Source organism: Pongo pygmaeus, chromosome X, assembly GCF_028885625.2.
Source record: "Pongo pygmaeus isolate AG05252 chromosome X, NHGRI_mPonPyg2-v2.0_pri, whole genome shotgun sequence".
In the NCBI taxonomy this organism is placed as follows: Eukaryota; Metazoa; Chordata; class Mammalia; order Primates; family Hominidae; genus Pongo; species Pongo pygmaeus.
The window spans coordinates 57802601-57829601 of record NC_072396.2 but is presented as its reverse complement, the minus strand read 5'-3'; the positions used below and the strand labels follow the sequence as shown (position 1 = coordinate 57829601).

The 27001-nt window shown below is 37.8% G+C and overlaps 1 protein-coding gene across 3 annotated transcripts in view; it reads right to left on the bottom strand.

Moving 5' to 3' along the window:
- Positions 1-27001, bottom strand: part of FAAH2 (fatty acid amide hydrolase 2) — a 287721-nt gene that overhangs the window by 201939 nt on the left and 58781 nt on the right. For all 3 annotated transcript variants that reach the window (XM_063660660.1, XM_054471437.2, XM_063660661.1), the window contains exons 2-3: positions 9643-9882; positions 2346-2428 (exon numbers count right to left, since the gene is read on the bottom strand). In XM_063660660.1, the coding sequence (XP_063516730.1) occupies positions 2346-2428; positions 9643-9882 (323 nt within the window). The remainder of the gene's footprint in view (positions 1-2345; positions 2429-9642; positions 9883-27001) is intronic.

Genomic DNA, 27001 nt, shown 5'->3' with positions numbered 1-27001 from the left:
CCTTAAACATCTATTCTACCAATTCCCTATATTAAATTCTTTGTTAAAATAGTGTGGTTTCTGGGCCCTTCATGATACAAAAGTGACATGAGCACAATGTGCTCTGGGAGCTCAGAGTAGAAATCTCACAGAGACTGAGATGATTAGATAATGTAAAATTGAGAACTGGACTGAGTCCTAAAAAATTAACTAAGCCAAATAAAGGAGAGGTGGGGAAAGGGGAAGTGTTCTAGGCAAAAGTAATAACATGTGCAAAGTTATGCAGATGACAGAGAGCGTAAATGGATCAGGAGAAATAGAGTAGTTCTGTATGATTAGAATAGGATATGAAGGAAAACAAGTTTGACATGATGATAAATAAAGAAGAAGAGCCAGTAAAACTTGTTGACTAATTAGAGTTAGAAGATAGATTTGGGAAAGGAAGGAAGTAGGTAGAGTCTAGGGGTACACCTAGGTATCTTGCCTGTGTGACTGGATGGAAGAACAGGTTTGGGAAGAAGGTAAAAAAGCAGTGAATATTTTCTCATCAGTCAATCACAAACACAAAGCTGGAAGCCAAAGAAAGACAAAGCTAGAAGCCAGCATAATTAAAGTTCACATATCTTCCTACTATTTCGTAGCTATGTGATTTTAATCATTGAACTGCCTTGAGAGTAAGTTTTAGTGCCAAGCAAACAGGGATAACAATGCAATAGAACTGTGTGTAATCATAAGGACAGCTCCATTTATTGAGCTCATGTTGTAATAACAACCATAACAATAAAAGAGCTAACACTGAGGGATTGATGGAAGGTTCTGTACTAGGTGCTTTACACATATTTTTCATCTTAATGCCAGTGTTTTAAATTTCTAGTAAAACAAAAACACTGTTATCAGGACAGTAAGCCCATTTGGGGGCCCTTTACAGGAGGGAGGAAAAAAGCACAGATGTCACACATAGCATGCATGAACTTCATAAAATTATTTCTGAACATCTTTTTATTTTACCTAAGTTCTCTGTCTTAGAAACAGTCCTGTTTTCTCTCTCTTCAAATCTCCAATCCCCTGACAGTCACTGCCCTGTCATGCTCCCCCCATTTACCCACAAGCACCCTCTCCAGTCTCCTAGTAGTAGCCCAAACTCATTATTTTCAACAAGGTCAAAAATTTGATTTTCTCTCAGATCTTTATCTATGTCCTCATACAAAAAAACAAGCTCTGCAACAACTGACCCCCTTCTTCAAAACTCCTTTTTAAAAGGCAACAGAAAATTTAAATAATAGAATCTCTCTCAAATATTTAAAGATACACTCTGCCCCAAAAGTACCCCCAAATTACATTTCAGGTAAAAGTTGGTTCATAGGAGAAAGAGACAAGTCAGGACCCCCTGAAACATAGAATCACCCCATAGTTCTGTTATGTAAGCTTGGCGTCACATATCCATATTCTTGAATCATGGCTCTGTCACATACTTTTTTTGAAATGCTGTTGAGATGATCAAATGAGAAAACATGTATAAAGTATATATTATGATACAAATCCATTTGATGCAGTACTTATATTTCATTAAAATATTTTAAATATCTACAATTTCATGATATTGGCTAGTTTTCATTTTATTTACATTAACCATCCATGTTAAATGATAGGCTTTCAATATGCGTAGTGATATAAAGTTTCATTTTAAAATGATTAAGTTAGAATAAGTGACTCAACTTTAGTAAGTATATTAACAACAACAGAGCTGACGTGCAAACAAGACAAAAATCTTAAAGATGGTACCTGAATGGCTGAGATCTACACAATGGCACCCTATGTCATGGTGTGCTAAGACGAACTGTGCTACCCATTAAACAGAATATTACAAAGAGAATAATCCAAGTTTTTGGCCCTCTAATACCTCAGAGCTGCTGAGAAGTGTTTACTTAGCAATAGAGACACAGAAGTAACGTATATGATACCTATATAAAATACTATCTAGTATGCTAAATACACATTGGAAAAAGTGTGCATGTGTGGGGGAGTTCTCCTATTAGAGTCACTACCAAATATTAATCTATTCAGTAAATGTTCGATGATGCCTACCAAACTGTAGACCTTGTTCTGGATGTTGGATATGCAAAAACAACAAAATTTAGTCCTTGCCATCAAGGATCTTGCAGTTAATAGGAGGAGGATGCAGACAAATAATCATAAACACTCATCAAAGGACAAAATACTGAAATTATAAGTCAGAGAAGTTCCCAGTGAGAACAAGGGAAGGACAAAGAGAAAGAAGAATCTAGGAAATATGCTAAGGTGGCATGACCACAGATGTAGAACAAAAACCACCATAAATGACTCCTTGAGAAAGTGGAAATGCTCACCTGTACTTGACAATTCCATTGATCATTGGGTTTACGTCCTTGATTCTGTTGATATAAGCCTGAACAACATCTATACATTTCACCTGCAAAATACAATAGTTTAGTTAGCAGCCATTTATTCACTAAACAATTCATTCAACAAGTATTTCCTGAAAGACTCCTATGTACATTAATCATTTTTTGAGACACTTTCAGTGAATTACACAGTATAGTCCCCCGTGAGGCAAAATATGAGGCTAAGGAGGTATAAGATATCTACTTTGAAGGTAAGAAGTCAGTCAGGAATATACCAGTATAAGAAAGTTCCAAACAATGAGTAGGGATAAAAGGAATAAACTCTGCTGAAATTAAATATAAATTGGAGTTCAGAGACATTATGTATATATACTAAACTAGCAAATATTTTGTTCTAGTAAATAATCAATAAAAAAATAGATATCGTTTCAGTAATACCCTGAAACTTAACAGTATACATCAACTCTGCAAAACCAAGAGTTGGGGAGGGGAGACATAAAAGGGCATAAAGGTATGGTTTCCAGATAAAATATAGGAAATCAAGTTAAATTTGAATTTCAAATGAATAGAGAGTAATTTTTAGTATAAGTATGTCCCAATTATTGCATGGGTATGATTATACTGAAATCTATTGGTTATTTATCTTTAATTTAAATTTAGCTAAGCATACTGTACTTTTGTTTGCTAAATTTACCAACGGTAAACCAAAGGTCTTAAGTTAAGCATGTGAGCAGGGATGAGACAAGTAAAACATCCTGGGTGGGTGCTACAGTATTATTATTTAATTATTATATACAATTGTAGTTTTAATGTTAATTCGTAGACATGAGACAATAAACATTAGAAAATTGCAAAGCAAAACAGAACCCCCAAGTAATGAAGAGAGAAAAATAATTAAAAAGAAATCAGATCAAGACAGAAAAAAGAAGGAAAGGAAAAGAAAAAGCAAGTATGATAAATTATAAACATTACATCAAGTGAAAAGGATTAAACCAATGACATAATAAGTGTGAAGGACTGAATTCCCCTGCCAGAGGGCAAAACATTAAATTTGGTTTTAAAAAAAGCTCGGCTATACAATGTTTATATGAAATTCATCTGGAACAAAAAGACAATGAAAGATTGAAAACAAAGAGTAAGGCAAAGATATACTAGGTGAAAACAAACAATAAGAAAGCAGAGGTGGTATCATTAATATCAGAGAAAGCAAATTTTAAAACTGAAACCTAAAATGGTATGATACATGAGGATGCTATAACAGTCGTATACTTTTCTGTATTAATAAAGCAGGCAAATACATGAAGCATATACTACAAGTACAAAGAGAAGTTGACCAGATGTATAAGTACAGTAGTAAACAATATAGCTCTCTCAGAGACTCACAGACCAAGGAGCAAAAAGTGAGGATATATCCAAGAATTTAATAATACAACCAACATGCTCAAATGCATAGTGAGGGAGAATTTTTACTCCATCAAGAATATGCTCTTTATTCATCAATCATTAACAAAAAATAATCATGTCACAGAAAGCAAATCTTAAATCCCAAATGGTTTTAGAGAAATTCTAAGTCAATTTGACAAATTATCATAATCCAGAAATATTAGAAATCCAAAATTAAACAGTGATATTTAGAAGGCTTAATTATTTCAAAAACATTCTTCCATATAACCAATGGATCTAAGAGGTAAACAAAACTAAAATGGCAAATTATCAGGAAATTCACAAAAAGAGAATCATTTCTTATCAAATATATTGACTATGGCTAAAATTGTCCTAATATGCTTTTATTTATAAAAAGTAAGACAATATATAAGGTATTCAACTTAAAATAATAGAAAAATAAAGCAATTTTTTAAAGAATAACAAGATCAAGATAAAATTTAATAACAGAAATAAAATAGGAACGGTAACAACAAAACCAGTATAAAAAGATGAACTAACTTTTAAATACCTATCAAACGGATAAATTGCAACAAGCATGATGGAAAAAGAGTGTGTGCAGAAAAATGGTTAGTATTAAGAATGAAAAAATAAGGTACAACCATAGATACAGGGGAGATTTATAAAATTATAAAAGAAAGTTACATGTACTTTTTCTTTTGGGTTAACTCTACTTGTCCTTTAGAATTATGCATCTAGTAGGTTTTCAGTAAATGTTTGTTAAATGCATGCACAGACAGAGATTTCAGCCACCATAACTCAATAGTCTAGTGTATACACAGCTTTAGCATTAAGAGCCTGGATTGTCAAGCTGATGTCTAGCACCTGGTCACTCCATCAACGTATACAACCCCAAAGATCTTCAACTGCCACTGCTACCCTAATTGAGTTTGTAGCATGCAGGACGTGAGAAAAAAAAAAAAAAAGCAGGGACTAGAGGTAGAAGTTAACATGACCATAATTGCCATTTGCTAAATACTTATTATATGCCAAGAACTTTATATATATTATGTCATTAAATCTCCCTAGCAACACATGTAATGTTATCCCCATTTTACAGATGAAGTCATTGAGGCTCACTGAGGTTAAGTGACTTAACCAAAGTCACATAGCTGAGCCTGGATATTTGTGCTTGTTCCAAAGGAACCTTGCTGTTGTAAGAGAAATGAAGACTAGGTACATGGTTAGAAAATCCATTCACTACAGAAAAGTACAAATGAAAAGTGAAAGCTTCTCACTCTCTCTTTCCCTCCCTCACGCCCTTATTCCCTTCTCCCCTCTCTTCAGCTCTGTCTCCCTTCTTCACACAAAAGGAATCATATTATATTCATTGTTCAGTACCTTATATTTTTACCACTTAACATAATTCAGAACTATTTACATATCTGTTCCTTTAGATCAACTTCATACTTATTAATGGCTGCACCATATTCCTCTGTATGGACAGACTAAAGGAGGAACTAGTGACATTTTTTATTACTTATCTAAAAACTGAAAATACTTTTTTCTAATTTTCTAAAGTATTGGTTATATTTATTATAAATAGGTAACATGAGCACACGTTTCAAAAATCTGAAAGTAAAAAAGATCACGCAATGAAGCCTCTTTCCACTCTTGTCTCCTAACAAAGGAGATGAATAAAGGATGGGACTTACGGTTTCAAAACCTCATTGACTTTCGGATCATCAACAAAATCAAATATCCAAATGTGCAAAAACAATGACCAGGCTATGTATGGTGGTGGCCATAAGTTGATGTATTTTTGGCAAGGCCCAACCTTGGGTACCAACTGAGGCTGTGGAGGTTCAGATGACATAGTGGTAGCCTGAATTCTGAATAATAGAAGAGTAATCATAGGGACACAAAAGCAAGCAAAAGACAGTAGACACTGACTCACAGGAAACTGACTGTTCAATCAGAGCTCGTTATCAAGAAGCATACTCTTCCATAAAGTGCCAGCAAAAATTGAGTAAGATTCACCTGGCTCTACCACTTTCTAGCTGTGTGGCATTGGACAAGCTATTAGAAAGCTCTAAACTTTATTTTCCTTCTCTGTAAGATGATGATAATTACATGTACCTCAAAATGTCATTATGAAGATTCAATTTACAAAAATCTAAGTAAAATATTTGCCTTATCAAGTGGCACATGGTAGGTGTTTAAGAAATTTAGTTGTTTTGCAGTAATAATATTTCCATGTTTAAAAAAGGCAGAAACTAAGGGATAAATAAAACTTTGTATCCACTCCACTTCTCCCCTTCAGAACATTTTCATAAATCTAGATAAACTATATCTAGATCATCTCGTCTCATGGGCAAGCATGAAAAAAAATGGCTAGTTACCAAAAACCTGATGATAGTAATAATAGTAATAGTTAATATTTATATAGGATTAGTATGCCAGACAATGTTCTATATGTTGTACATATATGAAATCATTTAATTCATCACAATAACTCTAAAAGGTAGATTCTATTATCAAATCCATTTTTCTTTTTTTTTTATTTTATTATTATTATACTTTAAGTTTTAGGGTACATGTGCACAATGTGCAGGTTAGTTACATATGTATACATGTGCCATGCTGGTGTGCTGCACCCATTAACTCATCATTTAGCATTAGGTATATCTCCTAAAGCTATCCCTCCCCTCTTCCCCCACCCCACAACAGTCCCCAGAGTGTGATGTTCCCCTTCCTGTGTCCATGGGTTCTCATTGTTCAATTCCCACCTATGAGTGAGAATATGCGGTGTTTGGTTTTTTGTTCTTGTGATAGTTTACTGAGAATAATGATTTCCAATTTCATCCATGTCCCTACAAAGGACATGAACTCATCCTTTTTTATGGCGGCATAGTATTCCATGGTGTATTGGTGCCACATTTTCTTAGTCCAGTCTATCATTGTTGCACATTTGGGTTGGTTCCAAGTCTTTGCTATTGTGAATAGTGCCGCAATAAACATACGTGTGCATGTGTCTTTATAGCAGCATGATTTAGACCTTTGGGTATATACCCAGTAATGGGATGGCTGGGTCAAATGGTATTTCTAGTTCTAGATCCCTGAGGAATCACCACACTGACTTCCACAAGGGTTGAACTAGTTTACAGTCCCACCAACAGTGTAAAAGTGTTGCTATTTCTCCACATCCTCTCCAGCATCTGTTGTTTCCTGACTTTTTAATGATCGCCATTCTAACTGGTGTGAGATGGTATCTCATTGTGGTTTTGATTTGCATTTCTCTGATGGCCAGTGATGGTGAGCATTTTTTCATGTGTTTTTTGGCTACATAAATGTCTTCTTTTGAGAAGTGTCTGTTCATGTCCTTTGCCCACTTTTTGATGGGGTTGTTTGTTTTTTTCTTGTAAATTTGTTTGAGTTCATTGTAGATTCTGGATACTAGCCCTTTGTCAGATGAGTAGGTTGTGAAAATTTTCTCCCATTTTGTAGGTTGCCTGTTCACTCTGATGGTAGTTTCTTTTGCTGTGCAGATGCTCTTGAGTTTAATTAGATCCCATTTGTCAATTTTGGCTTTTGTTGCCATTGCTTTTGGTGTTTTAGACATGAATTCCTTGCCCATGCCTATGTCCTGAATGGTAATGCCTAGGTTTTCTTCTAGGGTTTTTATGGTTTTAGGTCTAACATTTAAGTCTTTAATCCATCTTGAATTGATTTTTGTATAAGGTGTAAGGAAGGGATCCAGTTTCAGCTTTCTACGTATGGCTAGCCAGTTTTCCCAGCACCATTTATTAAATAGGGAATCCTTTCCCCATTGCTTGTTTTTCTCAGGTTTGTCAAAGATCAGATAGTTGTAGATATGCGGCGTTATTTCTGAGGGCTCTGTTCTGTTCCATTGATCTATATCTCTGTTTTGGTACCAGTACCATGCTGCTTTGGTTACTATAGCCTTGTAGTATAGTTTGAAGTCAGGTGGCGTGATGCCTCCAGCTTTGTTCTTTTGGCTTAGGATTGAATTGGCCATGCAGGCTGTTTTTTGGTTCCATATGAACTTTAAAGTAGTTTTTTCCAATTCTGTGAAGAAAGTCATTGGTAGCTTGATGGGGATGGCATTGAATCTATAAATTACCTTGGGCAGTATGGCCATTTTCATGATATTGATTCTTCCTACCCGTGAGCATGGAATATTCTTCCATTTGTTTGTATCCTCTTTTATTTCATTGAGCAGTGGTTTGTAGTTCTCCTTGAAGAAGTCCTTCACGTCCCTTGTAAGTTGGATTCGTGGCCTTTGACAATATTCAACAACCCTTCATGCTAAAAACTCTCAATAAATTAGGTATTGATGGGACGTATCTCAAAATAGTAAGAGCTATCTATGACAAACCCACAGCCAATATCATACTGAATGGACCAACACTGGAAGCATTCCCTTTGAAAACTGGCACAAGACAGGGATGCCCTCTCTCACCACTCCTATTCAACATAGTGTTGGAAGTTCTGGCCAGGGCAATTAGGCAGGAGAAGGAAATAAAGGGTATTCAATTAGGAAAAGAGGAAGTCAAATTGTCCCTGTTTGCAGATGACATGATTGTACATCTAGAAAACCCCATTGTCTCAGCCCAAAATCTCCTTAAGCAGATAAGCAACTTCAGCAAAGTCTCAGGATACAAAATCAATGTACAAAAATCACAAGCATTCTTATACACCAATAACAGACAAACAGAGAGCCAAATCAACAGTCCAAAATTTGAAATATATCATCATTCTACTATTAGGTTGGTGCAAAAGTAATTGTGATTTTTGCCATTAAAAGTAATGTCAAAATCTCAATTACAAAATCACAATTACTTTTGCACCAACCGAATACATCCCATTGCCTCCCTAACTGGTAGAAAATCATGCATGAGTGGGTAGAGGCTGGGGAGGGGGTACGGCAAGCAGACAGGATATGTCTTTGAAAGGTAACCAGGAGTACAATACAAATATTAATAATTCATACATTCAGGAACACATACTGAGATAGTAAGTATTTGCTGCATGCCTGTTCTTTGTTAAGTAGTATTGTAGATTCTGGAAATAAAGCAATGACAAAAAACAAATGAAACAGCAGAGAGATGAAAACAAGCGGAGTATAAATAAACAATACTAGACTGTAGCCCAAGGTCTCCAGGTAACCAATCATTTATATGACAGAGATGAATAGTCCTGCCTGCACAACTCTAGAGAGAACGAATGAGCTGCTTAATTTTTTTAATTTAGAACTTTCAACAATTTTTATGCAAATCATTTTACTTCAGTTTCCTTATGCATAAAATATGAATATTGCCTATATAACTGCATCCGTGAAATAGAATATGTTTAAGTACCCAGGCAGAGTATTTCACATATACTATGCACTAAATATATGGTAGACACAGCTTTTACTATCCTAGACCAAGTACTACTTTTATTTTAAATCAATTTTAAAAATAACTGGTTGAATGGTAAGCAGCAGGTTGATCTGGGGCCTGTGAGAGACAGAGGAACAGAGAGAGAGAAAAGGAGAGGGAGAGAGAAAGAGACTGACTTTCCATGTCTGAGAATCAGTTTGAAACTCACACCTGCTTTACCCCACACACAGTAATTATGCACAAATAGGACAAATGGATAGGAAGGACTATGAGGTACCAAAATAGTCCAACCCATGCCCACAGTAAATGTCCTTGGTAAAAATAAACGTACTACAACACCCAGAAGTCTCCCTTCATCCCCAATAAATGCCTCTCCTAAGTCAAGTCGCCGTAGTAGAGAATGGAAAGGAAACCGCAAGCACCGCCACCACTAAGCTTCCTGGATCCCGCTAAAAGACCTGTCCCCTCCAGCCTCTTCTGAATTGCACTCTCACCTGTCTCTGTCGGATCAGCTTGGCCAGCTGCATCCCCGAAAGCAGAAGCAATGGTTCAGTCACCGGCCGAGGGGTCTTTGAGGCAAACTTTGTGCCCCCTAAGACTAAAGCTGCTCGGCCTACTAAGCCTATGAGAAAGCCTAGCGCCCGCAAGAGGAACAACTGAATGCGGGCGGTAAACGAAGGTGCCATCGCAGCCTGGATTCCGCACGGTCCTAGTGCTTGAGGGTTACGTGCACCCTGGGGAAAGGACGAGAAAAATACTAAGCAAAGAGGTACTTATGAAGCTTTTAGTTTACAAGTCCAGTGTCTACCCACAATTCCACAGGAGCTTGTTTATCATCACCTGCAGGGCTCCTAGCCTGAGATGGGGGCGGAGACTTCCCAGCAGCTGCCTGTGTGCAATGCTACCTGTCGTTAGTGCTGTTGTAACCCAAGACAGAAAGTGAGTCATAAGAAATAACACTGGCCTTGGAATTCCCCAGTTCTGCTACTGTGTAGCCCTGGTAAACTTACACTATCTCCTAGTCAGTTTACTCATAAGAAAAAAATGGGAATAACCACTCCTATATCAAAGGGTTACCATAAACACTAGATAATAGGGCTTGATGAGAAGTCAATACAGGTTTGTAGGTTGAAGGTATGTGATTATGAAATAATGAGCGTTGAAGATAGGGATTCGAGCTTGGCATTTAAGGTCTTGGGTAGGTGAAATGACAAAGTCATCCAGGTCACTGTCTTTTCACCTGCAGAACTTAGGTTGATACTGAAAGTATCATCACAGCACTTCTAGCCTAATTCAAGTACCTGGTAGAAAGCAGGTTAATCATGACAGGCACATCTAGCAGATCCAGTAAACAAAGCTGATAAAGTAGGTTGTCATAATTTAGGCTCCATTACAGTTCTGAGCAAAACCTGTAGCTGAGTGAACCTTCTTTACCAGAGAAAGATTTTGTCAAAATGAAAATATTAACTTTGCCTAACTTTTGTTACTTTATTTAAGTTGTAAATGACCAATATGTGAGCCTGAGATACAAAGAATGCTCACTGATTGGGCTCTGACCAGCCAGACCTGAATCCAAATCCTAGATCCAGCACTCATTATGTTTTTGACCTTGAACAAATCACTTAATGTCCCTGGGTGAGTTTTCTCATCTGTAAAGTAGAATAACAGCTGCCATATGGTGTTATGAAGATTAAATCATATATGGATGTAAAGCTTCTGTTTTTTTTACAATCTTAAATATTTTAATTTTATATTAATAGTTAGGTCATGTTAAGTATATTGCCATTGTTGGCAACATATCACCAGAACATTTTTATCTTGCAAAATGAATACATACTATACATGAATCGACTACCTGTTTTCCCCATTGACTGGCCCTTTACAAATGCCATTCTATTTTCTCTTTTTAAAAGTGCAACTACTTTAGATAACTCATATAAGTGGATTCATACTTTTTGTGATGGACTTATTACACTTATCATAAGACCATTAAGATTTATCTTTAAAATAGATGTTAAATTTCCTGCTTTTTAAAAGCTGAGTAATATTCCGGGTTTTTTTTTGTTGCTGTTGTTTTGTTTTGTTTTGTTTTGTTTTGTTATGAGATGGTGTCTCATTCTGTCGCCCAGGCTGGAGCGCCACTGGAGTGCAGTGGCACCATCTTGGCTCACTGCAACCTTTGCCTCTCGGGTTCAAGTGATTCTCCTGCCTCAGCCTTCCAAGTAGCTGGGATTATAAGCACCCACCACCACACCCAGCTAATTTTTGTATTTTTAGTAGAGACAGGGTTTTGCCATGTTGGCCAGGCTGGTCTTGAGCTCCTGACCTCAGGTGATCCTCCTGCCCTGGCCTCCCAAAGTGCTGGGATTACAGGCATGAGCCACTGCGCCCAACCTTATTCTGACATTTTTATATTCCAAATTATATTTATCCATTCTTTTGGTGAGGGAAGTTTGGGTTGCTTTCACCTGTTGGCTTTTGTGAATAATGCTGCAATAAATGGTGTAAAAATAACTTTTCATTTGACTGTATATGCAAGAGTTTTTACCTGTGCTGCATTCTGTTTCATTGGTGTAATTGTCTGCCTTTAGCCAGTACCAAAGTATGTGTATAAAGCTTTTGACAGTTCCTTTCTAGTACATCATAGTGGTTTATATTCATTTGCACTGGGCAAAGAAATGGACACTGTCCATTTTTCTGAGTATAAATAAAAGAGACAGGAGAAATCACCTTTTGTCTCAAAAAGGAAAAAACAAAAGTGAAATACTATGTGATAACTGTGTGTGTGTGTGTGCACGTGATCTGTTTAATAAAGTCAGTCAGGGAGCATTTATGTAAATCACCATCTATTTAAAAATCAAAGGTGGATTCTCAGGAGTTATCCTTGACATCTTCCTAAACCTCAGTTAACACTATAGATCTTACATTCTTACTATGTCTGCAACCTGTTCTCTACTCTCCATTATCATTGACACTATTATTATTATCACTGCTATTATTATGTAGTACTCGCCCAATTGGTACTATGCTGACTTCAATCCGTCCTCTTTCAAAATCACTCACTAAAATTCAATTTTATTTTTTTCTGGTAAAGTAATTTATGCTCCTATTCATATTGTATGTATTTGGCCTGTCTTTCATACCCTCATGAAACTATTTATTATCCTCTTTACCAATTTCATAGGTAAAATGTGATCTTCATTTTTTTATATTTATTTGATTTAGAGTAATAATGAACACGTTTTTCATATGCTTATAGGCCATTTATATCTGTTTTATTGTATATTGCCTATTCATGTCTACCACACATTTTTCTATTGACTTTTGAGCTTCTACAGCTTTCTAAAATTTCTATTTTTATTGATTCATAATACTTTACATATTTTTGGAGGTTTTATCTTTTTAAAGCTAATTTTTAAGAGTTTTTAATATAGAAAGCGTTTTCATTTTGCTAGTATATGCCTTATATGTTGATTTTCTATCATTGAAAGTTATGTTTAAACAAAGACATTTTAAATGTTTATGCAAACAAGTCTATGAAATTTTACCTTTGTGTTATTGTCTTCAGTGTATTTTCTCAACTGTTAATTAACAATTCACCTATATTGTCCCTCTTTTGTCATTTTATTTGCAGAAATTTTTCTAATGGGCAGATAGATTCTAGTATGGAGTCATGGTGATTGAAGGCATGATGATTGCTGGCTCCCTTGGATTTACCTCCTGCCATTTCTTCACACACACACACACACACACACACACACACACACACACACTTGGATTTACCTCCTGCCATTTTTTCACACACACACACACACACACCCTTGCTCCAACTATATCAAACTACTTGAAATTTCCTAAAACAGTGGTCTCCAAATTGCAACTGCTTTTTATTTGTATTTATTTACTTATTCACTATATTGTACTGTGCTAACACAAATATTAAGATTATATGCTACTAGATTCATGTAAAATGTATATTGTAAAACAAAAAAATATAACTGAAGGATAGAATTTATTAAAATCCTAGTATCTTCCTCACTCCAACGTATCACCTGTCTACTCCCAGAGGTGCTTGCACATTCTCTACACCTTGAAGACGCTGCCCTTAACTACATATACTGTATAATAGTCCTATATCTGGTATCCACTTTCAGTCTCCCTCTTGCTGCCCCTCTGAAACATACACAACTAATCAAATCTCAAGATTTAACTCAGACATCAATTTTTAGGAAGCTTTTTCTGACTACTGGAATCCTAGTCTGATTAGATTCACTTCCTTTTTATTTTCTACACCACAGTGTATTTTACCCTATCATTTTACCCTATCATTGTACTCAATACACTGCACTGTAATTAAATATTCCCCTCCCCAAAAGCATGGAAATTTCCTAAGGCAAGGATTCTGTCTTAGTCTTCTCTATACCACCAGAGCCTAGAACAGAATAGGTGCTCAAATAATGTTGATTTAATTCATAGATGAATGAATAGAGCCATCATAATTTGTTTGATAACTCCTGACAGTATGCCCTCTCACACAGATGTGCAAAGCACTCAACCCACTACAACCCACATAGATGAACACAACTATACATGCATATGAAAATAGACACCCATATCAATAAACATACCTAGAAGGGGACCAAGATGGCTGACTAGAAGCAGCTAGTGTGCAGCTGCTCTGAGAGAGAAGAGTCGGATGTGGACACTACCTCTTCAACCAGAACATCCAAGTGGACACTTTGGGCTTCATTGGGGAAACAGCGCAACCCATGGAGAAGAGACGCTGCCCACCCAACTGGTGAGTGAGTGAGAGTCCCCGGGGACCCACACTTCTGACATGGACCTTTGCACCGTGAGCTCAGGAAATTCCCCGTGACTCCCACCACTATGCTGCACTGGGGACTCCAGACTGACACGGAGAGCTACGTGGAGTGTGGGCAAAGCCACCGCTGGGGCATGCATGGAGTCCCAGGATCCATGAATCCCCGGCGACCCTGGCACCAGTGGCTGCAGCTCCAGCAACAGGGCAGGCCAGGTTCCCCCGCAGGCCCTCAGGAAAGGGGCTGAATCCACAGGGCAGAGTAGGAACAGATTGCAGGCTTTCTTCCCAGGCACGCCGCAGGATAAGGCCCATTAGCTTGGGACACTAACAAGGCTACCCCAGCCCTGCCTGAGTTCTCAGGCTGGAAGCAGCTCTGCACTTCCCTGGGACAGAGCTCCCAGAGGGAGCAGGCAAGCTGACGTTTTTCCACGCTCATGTTCTCATCAGGCTCTGGAGGTAGTATAGAAGTTGGGGACTGACGCGAACCCACAGCACAGTGCAGTCACCTTAAAGGAAAAGCGGCTAGACTGTTTTCACGTGTGTCCCCACCTCCGCTACTCTTCACTGAGCAGTGCCTCTTGACCTGGGCCCCAAGCACAATCACTCTGCTTCCACATAAACACTTTACTCGGTAGCAGTTCTGCGTTTCTGAGGAGGAAATCCCAGAGACAACCCACAGCTTCTCTGCCATTGCAGCTGCAGTGGTACTGCTCTGCTGCACTCAGGCCAGGGAATAAAACAAAAGGTCGAGTTGCTACACTGGAGCCTCCAGCACGCTGCAGCCACCATACAGAGAGGAGCCCAGTCTCTCTTCCATGTAGGCTCCCACCCCACACTCTTCACCAAGCAGGGCCCCAAGCCTGGGTCTACACAGACGTCTCACCCTTGGCTGAGCATTCCCTCTGCTAGTGGCTTTGTATTTCCCTGGGGAGGGGCTCCCAGAGGCAACTGACAGCCCCTCTGCCACTGCCATTGCAGTGGTTCTTCCCCTGCTGCCCTCAGGCTGGAGAAGAAATGAAGATCCTGAGGGCTTTACTCACATTTCTAGCAAGACACAGTCACCATACAAAGAAGAGCCCACTCTCTCCTCCCTGTTATCCCTCGAACCCCCACTCTTCCCCAAGCGGGGTCCCCACCTCAGGCCAGCAGCACAGTTGCCTCACCCCCTGGCTGAACATCCCCAGTAGCACTGACTCTGTGTTTTTTCTGAGATGGAGCTCCCAGAGACAACCAAAAGCCTTTCTGCCCCTGCCACTGCAATGGTAGTGCCCTTGCTGCCCTCAGACTGGGAAAGAAGCAAAGACGCAGAGTGCTTTAATCACACCTTCAGCAAGCCACAGCCACCATAAGGAGAAGAGGCTGGTCTGTTCCCTCCGCAATCCCCTTCCCATCACCAGGCAGGTCCCCATGGCTTGGGCCAAAAACACAGCTGCCCCACCCTGGACTGATTGCACCAGTTGGTATCCGCTCTGCATTTCTCTAGGGTGGAGCACCAAAAGACACAGGAAAGACCCTCTGCCATAGCCACTGCCAAGGTCTTGTCCCCTGCTGCCTCCAAAGTGGGGAAGGAAAATAAAGATGAGCTCACCACAAGGTTGTGCCGTACAGCTCGCAAATGCCAAACAGAGGTCTACAGACAGCACTTTAGTGGGAGAGGAGCCTACAATTTCAGAACAGTAAGAGAAAATTTGATGGCAATCATGAGGAAATACAGGGGAGCCACATGGCTAAGCAAGAGCGTACCTATTAGCCATTACACTTAAGCACCATCTAGTGGATTACAACCAAATTTCAACACCGAAAATACTGTTAATATATCCCCCAGTGAAACCAAGGACAAGAACTAAGCTACAAATAAAGATCCTGCAAAAATGCTTAGACTGCTGAAAACATTCAGAAAAGAAGTCAACTGATTATACTCATATTACACTACAGTTGAAGGAACATCAACCCACACAGAAAGAATGAAACCATCAACAGAGTAAACAGACAACCTACAGAATGGGGGAAAATATTCACAAACATCAAACAAAGATCTAATATCCACCATCTCTAAGAAACTTAACAAGCAATAAACAAATAACCCCATTAAAAAGTGAGCAAGAAACATAAACAGACACTTCTGAAAAGAAGACATACAAGTGGCCAAAAAACATTAAAAAAATGCTCATCATCACTAATCGTCAGAGAAATGTAAATCAAAACCACGATGAGATACCATCTCACATAGTCAGAATGGCTATTATTAAAATGTCAAAAAACTAACACATGCTGGTGAGGTTGTACAGAAAAGGGAAAGCTTATACACTGCTATAGGCGATATAAATTAGTTCAACCATTGTGGAAGGCATTTTGTTTATTTCTCAAAGAACTGAAAGAAGAATTACCATTTGACCAAGTAATCTCATTACTGGGTATACACACAAAGGAATATAAATTGTTTGACCACAAAAACACTTGCATCTGTATGTTCTTTGCAGCCCTATTCACAATAACAAAGACATGTAATCAACCGAAATGTCCATCAACATTAGACTGGATAACAAAAATGTGGTACATATACACCATGGAATACTACACAGCCATAAACAGGAATGAGATAATGTCCCTTGGAGAAACATGGATGGAGCTGGAGGCCCTTATCCTAAGTAAACTATCACAGGAACAGAAAACCAAATACTGCATGTTCTCACTTATGAGTGGGAGCTAAACAATGTGGACATACGGCCACAAAGAAGGGAAAAACAGACACCACAGCCTACTTGAAGGTGGAGGGAGAGAGGAGGCTGAGGACCAAAAAATTACCTGACTAGTACTATGCAAATTACCTGGATGGCAAAATAATCTGCACACCAAACCTCCATGACATGCAATTTACCAATATATCAAACCTATACATGTACCACTAAACCTAAAATAAACATTTAAAAAACACATAAAAATACATATACTCATAATGAAAATATGAATTTATACCTGAGGATGCACACATGCACATATACAACTATGTAAATCAAATTTCTTGTTACCCATTCCCAAATATTAACTAATATAAAAACAAATGTATGTCTTAGTAACTATAAACTTGTGCTTAAAGTAGGCAAAAGTGGGTGTGTCTTAATAAGTGTAACACAATGGGTGAGTAAATAGGAAATGGTAAACTTTTGACCATGTCCACCACCAAATAAGCTTATTTTGCATACATCATTTTAATTAAACTTTTTATTTTAAGATAATTGTAGATTTACAAGAAGCTGTAAGAAATAATACAGAGAGATTCCAGGTGCCCTTTACTCATTTTCCCCCAATGGTAACATCCTCCAAATAAGTACAATGTCATAATGAGAATACTGGACTTAACATAGAACACTTTTCTTCACAACACAGATCTCTCATGTTGTCCTTTTATGTCCACACCCCTATCCAATCCCCTCATTATTCCATGGCTACCACCAATCTGTTCTCCATTTGTATGATTTCATTTCAAGATTGTCAAATAAAACAAATCGTGCAGTATTGTAACCAATTGGGGTTTGTTTCTTTCACTCTGCACAATCACTGGAGATTCATCCAGGTTGTATGTGTATCAATAATCATTTATTTTTCATTGTTACCTAGTATTCCATTACATGGATGTGCCATGGTTTGTTTAACCTTTTCACTATTGAAGGATATCTGTAAGGTTTTTATTCATTTACATCTTTTGGTTATTATGAATAAAGCTGCTGTAAACATTCATGTACAACTTTTTGTGTTAACAAAGGTATTGATTTCTCTAAGATAAATACCTAAGAGTGCAATTGCTGGGTCATATGGTAGATGCATTTCTAGTTTTTTTTTTTTTTTTTTTTGAAGCTTCCAAATAATCTTGTAAGGTGGCTATGCCATTTTATGCCACCAGCAATATATGTCATCCAGTTTCACTGCATGCTCAGCAGCATTTCTTACAGTCACCATTTTTTTTTAATTTTAGCCATTCTAATAGGTGTAAAGTGATAGCTTAACATAGTTTAAATTTGCATTTCCCTAGGGCCTAAAACAGTTTCATAAGCTTATATGACATCTATATATTCATTTTGGTGAAAAATCTTTTCATGTCTTCTGTTCATTTTCTAATTGGATTTTTTTTGCTTGATGATAAGGTTTTTTTAAATTAAAGTCAAAAGGTGAAAAAAGTGAAAGCCCAGTCATTCTTTCTTCTATTAAAGACTGTTTTTTGATATTTCAGATTCTTAGCATATCTGTGTAAATGTTATAATCAGAGTACAGAAAAAAAAAGATCTGCTTAGATTTTTATTAGGATTCCATTGAATCTATAGACCAATTTGGGGACAGCTGACATTTTTTCAAAGTGGGGTCTTCCAATCATGAATATGATATATACATATACACATGCATACATAAGCCCTCAATTATTTAGCTATCTTTAATTTCTTTCAGCAATATTTTATAGATTAACTTCCTTGCTATCTATTTGGATGCTGTTAATTTATTCTCTTGCCTGACTGACCTGGCTAGAACTCCCAATACTATGTAAAATAGGAGTGGTCAGAGAGGGAAACAATGTCTTGTGCCAGCTCTCATGGGAAATGCTTCCAGTTTTTGCCCATTCAGGATGATGTTGGCTGTGAGTTTGTCATAAGTGACTCTCATTATTTTGAAGTATGTTCCTTCAAAATCTTGTTTGTTGAGAACTTTTAACATGAAGGAATGTTTAATTGTACTGAAAGCCTGTTCTCCATCTATCGAGATAATTACGTGGTTTTTGTCTTTAGTTCTGTTTATGTGATGAATCATATTTATTGATTTGCATATGTTGAACCAAACTCGCATCCCAGCATTAAAGCCTACTTGATTATGGTAAATAAGCTTTTCTTTTTTTGTTGTGGTTCTTTTTTATTATTATTATCCTTTAAGTATGGGGTTACATGTGCAGAATGTGTTTTGTTACATAGGTATACACGTGCCTTGGTGGTTTGCTGCACCCATCAACCCGTCACCTACATTAGGTATTTCTCCTAATGTTATCCCTCACCTAGCCCCCCAGTCCCCAACAGGCACCAGTGTGTGATGTTCCCTTCCCTGTGTCCATGTGTTCTCATTGTTCAACTCCCACTTATGAGTGAGAGCATGCAGTGTCTGGTTTTCTGCTCTTGTGATAGTTTGCTGAGAATTATGGTTTCTGGCTTCATCCATGTCCCTGCAAAGGACATGAACTCATCCTTTTTTAAGGCTGCATAGCATTCCATGGTGTATATGTGCCACATTTTCTTAATCCAGTCTATCATTGATGGACATTTGGGTTGGTTCCAAGTCTTTGCTATTGTGAATAGTGCCACAATAAACATACGTGTGCATGTGTCTTTATCACAGAATGATTTATAATCCTTTGGGTATATGCCCAGTAATGGGATTGCTGAGACAAATGGTATTTCCAGTTCTAGATCCTTGAGCAATTGCCACACTGTCTTCCACAATGGTTGAACTAATTTACACTCCCCTAACAGTGTAAAAGCATTCCTATTTTTCCACACCTCTCCAGCATCTGTTGTTTCCTGACTTTTTAATGATCGCTATTCTAACTGGAGTGAGATGGTATCTCATTGTGGTTTTGATTTGCATTTCTCTAATGACCAGTGATGATAAGCATTTTTTCATATGCCTCTTAGCTGCATAAATGTCTACTTTTGAGAAGTATCTGTTCATATACTTTGCCCAAATTTTGATATGTTTTTTTGTTTTTTTCCTGTAAATTTCTTTAAGTTCTTTGTACATTCAATTAGGCCTTTGTCAGGGGGATAGATTGCAAAAATTTTTCTCTCATTCTGTAGGCTGCCAGTTCATTTTGATGATAGGTTTTTCTTTTATTATTATTATTATTATTTTGCTGTGCAGAAACTCTTTAGTTTTAATAGATGCAATTTGTCAATTTTGGCTTTTGTTGCCATTGCTTTTGGTGTTTTAGTCATGAAGTCCTTGCCCATGCCTCTATCCTGAATGGTATTGCCTAGGTTTTTTCTTCTAGGGTTTTTATGGTTTTAGGTCTAGCATTTAAATCTTTAATCCATCTTGAATTAATTCTTCTATAAGGTGTAAGGAAGGGATCCAGTTTCAGCTTTCTACATATGGCTAGCCAGTTTTACCAACACCATTTATTAAATACGGAATCCTTTCCCCATTTCTTGTTATTGTCAGGTTTGTCAAAGATCAGATGGCTGTAGATGTGTGGTGTTATTTCTGAGGCCTCTGTTCTGTTCTGTTCCATTGGTCTATATATCTTCTTTGGTACCAGTACCATGCTGTTTTGGATGCTCTAGCCTTGTAGTATAGTTTGAAATCAGGTAGTGTGATGCCTCCAGCTTTGCTGTTTTTGCTTAGGATTATCATGGCAATGAGGGCTCTTTTTTGGTTCCATAGGAAACTAAGTAGTTGTTTTCCAATTCTGTGAAGAAAGTCATTGGGAGCTTGATGGGGATAGCATTAAATCTATAAATCATCTTGGGCAGTATGGCCATCTTCATGATATTGATTCTTCCTATCCATGAGCACGGAATGTTCTTCCATTTGTTTTGTTCCAGTTTTATTTCCTTGAGCAGTGGTTTGTAGTTCTCCTTGAAAAGGTCCTTCACATCCCTTGTAAGTTGGATTGCCAGGTATTTTATTCTCTTTGTAGCAATTGTGAATGGGAATTCACTCTTGATTTGTTTCTGTGTTTGTCTGTTCTTGGTGTATAGGAATGCTTGTGATTTTTACACATTTATTTTGTATCCTGAGATTTTGCTGAAGTTGCTTATCAGCTTAAGGAGATTTTGGGCTGAGACAATGGGGTTTTCTAAATATACAATCATATCATCTGCAAACACAGACAATTTGACTTCCTCTTTTCCTAATTAAATACCCTTTATTTCTTTCTCTTGCCTGATTGCCCTGGCCAGAACGTCCAACATCATGTTGAATAGGAGTGGTGAGAGAGGGCATCCTTGTATTGTGCTGATTTACAAAGGGAATGCTTCCAGGTTTGCCCATTCGGTATGATATTGGCTGTGGGTTTGTCATAAATAGATCCTATTATTTTGAGATACATTCCATTAATACCCAGTTTATTGAGAGTTTTAGCATGAAGGCTGTTGAATTTTGTCGAAGGCCTTTTCTGCAACTATTGAGATAATCATGTGGTTTTTCTCATTGGTTGTGTTTATGTGATGGGTCACATTTATTGATTTGCATATGTTGAACCAGCCTTGCATCCCAGGGATGAAGCCAACTTGATCATGGTGGATAAGCTTTTTGATGTGCTGCTGGAATTGGTTTGCCAGTATTTTATTGAGGATATTCCCAAAGATGTTCATCAGGAATATTGGTCTAAAATTCTCTTTTTTTGTTGTGTCTCTGCCAGGTTTTGGTATCAGGATAATGCTGGCCATATAAAATGAGATAGGGAGGATTCTCTCTTTTTCTATTGATTGGAATAGTTTCAGAAGGAATGGTACCAGCTCCTCTTTGTACCTCTGGTAGAATTCGGCTGTGAATGCATCTGATCCTGGACTTTTTTTGTTTGGTAAACTATTAATTATTGACTCAATTTCAGAGCCTGTTATTAGTCTATTCAGAGATTGAACTTTTTCCTCGTTTTGTCTTGGGAGGGTATATGTGTTCAGGAGTTCATCAATTTCTTCTAGATTTTCTAGTTTATTTGTTTACAGGTGTTTATAGTATTCTCTAATGGTAGTTTGTATTTCTGTGGGATTGGTGGTGATATCCCCTTTATTATTTTTTATTGTGTCTATTTGATTCTTCTCTTTTTTCTTCTATATTAGTCTTGCTAGCAGTCTGTCAATTTTGTTGATCTTTTCAAAAACCCAGCTCCTGGATTCATTGATTTTTTTGAAGGGTTTTTTGTGTCTCCATCTCCTTCAGTTCTGCTCTGATCTTAGTTATTTCTTCCCTTCTGGTAGCTTTTGAATTTGTTTGCTCTTGCTTCTCTAGTTCTTTTAACTGTGGTGTTAGGGTGCTGATTTTAGATCTTTTCTGCTTTCTCTTGTGGGCATTTAGTGCTATAAATTTCCCTCTACACACTGCTTTAAACGTGTCACAAAGATTCTGGTATGTTGAGTCTTTGTTCTTGTTGGTTTCAAAGAACATCTTTATTTCTGCCTTTATTTTGTTATTTACTCAGTAGTCATACAGGAGCGGGTTGTTCAGTTTCCATGTAGTTGTGTGGTTTTGAGTGAGTTTCTTAATCCTGAGTTCTAGTTTGATTGCACTGTGGTCTGAGAGACAGATTGTTATGATTTCTGTTCTTTTACATTTGCTAAGGAGTGCTTTACTTCCAATTATGTGGTCATTTTTAGAATAAGTGTGATGTGGTGCTGAGTAGAATGTATATTCTGTTGATTTGGGGTGGAGAGTTCTGTAGATGTCTATTAGGTCCACTGGGTGCAGAGGTGAGTTCAATTCCTGGATATTCTTGTTAACCTTCTGTCTCATTGATCTGATATCGACAGTGGGGTGTTAAAGTCTTCCATTATTATTGTGTGGGAGTCTAAGTCTCTTTGTAGGTCTCTAAGGACTTGCTTTATGAATCTGGGTGCTCCTGTATTGTGTGCATAGATATTTAGGATAGTTAGATCTTCTTGTTGAATTGATCCCTTTACCATTATGTAATGGCCTTCTTTGTCTCTTTTGATCTTTGTTGGTTTAAAGTCTGTTTTATCAGAGACTAGCATTGCAACCCCTGCTTTTTTTTGCTTTACTTTTACTTGGTAGATTTTCCTCCATCCCTTTATTTTGAGCCTATGTGTGTCCCTGCACGTGAGATGGGTCTCCTGAATACAGCACACTAACAGGTCTTGACTCTTTATCCAATTTGCCAGTCTTTGTCTTTTAACTGGGGCTTTAAGCCCATTTACATTTAAGGTCAATATTGTTATGTGTGAATTTGATCCTGTCATTATGATGTCAGCTGGTTATTTTAACTGTTAATTGATTCAGTTTCTTCATAGCATCGATGGTCTTTACAATTTGGCATGTTTTTGCAGTGGCTGGTACTGGTTGTCTTTTTCCATGTTTTTTGCTTCTGTCAGGAGCTACTCGACCCACGGGGAACTGGAGCCCAACCCTAGAAGAGCAAGTCTTAGCCTTGGCTCAGGCCTTTCCACCTTGCTTTCCACGTCTGGACATTTTGAAATCTTGACAATTATGTTCAGCAATGAAGAGATAAATGTAAAAGTTTGTTTCTCTCCTCTTTTATTTCATTGAGCAGTGGTTTGTAGTTCTCCTTGAAGAGGTCCTTCACATCCCTTGTAAGTTCAATTCCTAGGTATTTTATTCTCTTAGTAGTAATTGTGAATGGGACTTCACTCATGATTTGGCTCTCTGTCTGTTATTGGTGTATAAGAATGCTTGTGATTTCTGCACATTGATTTTGTATCCTGAAACTTTGCTGAAGTTGCTTATCAGCTTAAGGAGATTTTGGACTGAGATGATGGGGTTTTCTAAATATACAATCATGTAATCTGCAAACACAGACAATTTGACTTCCTCTCTTCATATTTGAACACACTTTATTGCTTTCTCTTGCCTGATTACCCTGGCCAGAACTTCCAATACTATATTGAATAGGAGTGATGAGAGAGGGCATCCTTGTCTTGTGCCAGTTTTCAAAGGAAATGCTTCCAGTTTTTTCCCATTCAGTATGATATTGGCTGTGGGTCTGTCATAAATAGCTCTTATTATTTTGAGATATGTTCCATCGATACCTAGTTTATTGAGAGTTTTTAGCAGGAAGGGGCATTGATTTTTATCCAAGGCCTTTTGTTCTGTGTCTATTGAGATAATCATGTGGTTTTTCTCATTTGTTCTGTTTTTGTGATGGATTGCGTTTATTGATTTGCGTATGTTGAACCAGCTCTGCATCCCAGGTATGAAGCCAACTTGATCATAGTGGATAAGCTTTTTGATGTGCTACTGGATTCAGTTTGCCAGTATTTTATTGAGGATTTTCACATCAATATTTATCAGGAATATTGGCCTGAAGTTTTCTCTTTTTGTTGTGTCTCTGCCAGGTTTTGGTATCAGAATGATTCTGGCCTCATGAAATGAGTTAGGGAGGATGCCCTCTTTTTCTATTGATTGGGATAGTTTCAAAAGGAATGGTAGCAGCTCCTCTTTGTTCGTCTGGTAGAATTCGGCTGTGAATCTGTCTGGTCCTGCACTGTTTTGGTTGGTAGGCTATTAATTACTGCCTCAATTTCAGAACTTGTTATTGGTCTATTCAGGGATTCAACTTCTTTCTGATTTAGATTTGTGAGGGTGTATGTGTCCAGGAATTTATCCATTTCTTCTAGATTTTCTAGTTTATTTGCTAGAGGTGTTTATTGTATTCTCTAATGGTAGTTTTTATTTCTGTGGGATCAGTCGTGATATCCCCTATATCATTTTTTATTTTGTCTACTTGATTCTTCTCTCTTTTCTTCTTTATTAGTCTGGCTAGCAGTCTATTTTGTTGATTTTTCTAAAAAAACAACTCCTGAATTCATTGATTTTTTGGAGGGTTGTTTGTGTCTCTATCTCTTTCAGTTCTGCTCTGCTCTTAGTTATTTCATGTCTTCTGCTGGCTTTTAGATTCGTTTGCTGCTGCTTCTCTAGTTCTTTTAATTTTGATGTTAGGGCATCAATTTTAGATTTTTCCTGCTTTCTCTTGTGTGCATTTAGTGCTATAAATTTCCCTCTAAACACTGCCTTAAATGTGTCCAGAGATTCTGGTATGTTGTGTCTTTATTCTTACTGGTTTCAAAGAACGTCTTTATTCCTGCCTTTATTTCATTATTTACCCAGTAGTCATTCAGAAGCAGGTTGTTCAGTTTCCATGTAGTTGTGAGGTTTTCAGTGAGTTTCTTTATCCTGAGTTCTAATTTGATTGCACTCTGGTCTGAGATACAGTTCGTTATGATTTCCATTCTTTTGCATTTGCTGAGAAGTGTTTTACTTCCAATTATGTGGTCAATTTTAAAATAAGTGCTATGTGGTGCTGAGAGGAATATATATTCTGTTGATTTGGGGTGGAGAGTTCTGTAGAAGTCTATTAGGTCGGCTTGCTCCAGAGCTGAGTTCAAGTCTTGAATATCACTGTTAATTTTCTGTCTCCTTGATCTGTCTAATATTGACAGTGGAGTGTGAAATTCTCCCATTATTATTGTGTGGGAGTCTAAGTCTCTTTCTAGGTCTCTAAAAACTTGCTTTATGAATATGTGTGCTCCTGTATTGGGTGCATATATATTTAGGATAGTTAGCTCTCATTGCTGCATTGATCCCTTTACCAAAATGTAATGCCCTTCTTTGTCTCTTTTGACCTTTGTTGGATTAAAGTCTGTTTTATCAGAGATTAGGACTGCAACTCACACCCTTTTTTCCTTTCCATTCACTTGATAAGTATCCCTCCATCCCTTTATTTTAAGCCTATGTGTGTCTTTGCACATGAGATAGATCTTCTGAATACAGCACACTGAGGTGTCTTGACTCTTTATCCAATTTGCCAGTCTGTGTCACTTAATTGGGGCATTTAGCCTGTTTCCATTTAAGGTTAATATTGTAATGTGTGAATTTGATCCTGTCATTATGATTCTAGCTGGTTGTTTTGCTGGATGTTGGTTAGTTAATGCAGTTTCTTCATAGTGTTGACGTTCTTTACAATTTGGTATGTTTTTGTAGTCGCTGGTACCTGTTTTTCCTTTCCATGTTTAGTGCTCACTTCAGGAGCTCTGTAAGGCAGATCTGGTGGTGACAAAACCCCTCATCATTTGCTTGCCTGTAAAGGATTTTATTTCTTCTTCACTTATGAAGCTTAGTTTGGCTAGATATGAAATTCTGGGTTGAAAATTCTTTTCTTTGAGAACACCAAATATTGGCACCCACTCTCTTCTGACTTGTAGGGTTTCTGCAGAGACATCTGCTGTTAGTCTGATTGGCTTCCCTTTGTGGGTAACCTGACTTTTTTCTCTGGCTGCCCTTAACATTTTTTCCTTCATTTCAACCTTGGTGAATCTGACGATTATGTGTCTTGGGGTTGCTCTTCTCTAGAAGTATCTTTGTGGTGTTCTCTGCATTTCCTGAATTTGAATGTTGTCCTGTCTTTCTAGGTTGGGGAAGTTCTCCTGGATAATATCCTGAAGAGTATTTTCCAACTTGGTTCCATTCTCCCCATCACTTTCAGGTACACCAATCAAACATAGGTTTGGTCTTTTCACATAGTCCCAGATTTCTTGGAGTCTTTGTTCTTTCTTTTTATTCTTTTTTTTTCTCTGATCTTGTATTTCATTAAGTTGGTCTTCAATCACTGATATCCTTTCTTCTGCTTGATCTATTCAGCTATTGATACTTGTATATTCTTCACGAAGTTCTCATGCTGTGTTTTTCAGCTCCATCAGATCATATATGTTCTTCTCTACATTAGTTATTCTAGTTAGCAATTAGGCTAACCTTTTTTCAAGGTTCTTAGCTTCCTTGCATTGGGTTAGAACATGCTCCTTTAGCTCAGGGGAGTTTGTTATTACCCACCTTCTGAAGGCTACTTCTGTCGGTTCATCAAATGCATTCTCTGTCCAGTTTTGTTCCCTTGCTGGTGAAGAGTTGTGATCCTTTGGAGGAAGAGAGGCATTCTGGATTTTGGTATTTCTATCCTTTTAGCGCCTTTTTTTTTTTCCTTTCCTATCTTTGTGGATTTATCTACCTTTGGTCTTTGATGTTGGTGAACTTCAGATGGGGTATTTGAGTGGATGTGCTATTCCTTTCTGTTTGTTTATTTTCCTTCTAACAGTCAGGCCCCTCTGCTGCCAGTCAGCTGGAGTTTGCTGGAGGTCCACTCCCGACCCTGTTTCCCTGGGTATCACCAGTGGAGGCTGCAGAGCAGCAAAGATTGCTGTCTGTTCTTTCCTCTGGAAGCTTTGACCCAGAGGTACACCTTCCAGATGCCAGCCAGAGTTCTCCTGTAAGAGGTGTCTGTTGGCCCCTACTTGGAGGTGTCTCCTAGTCAG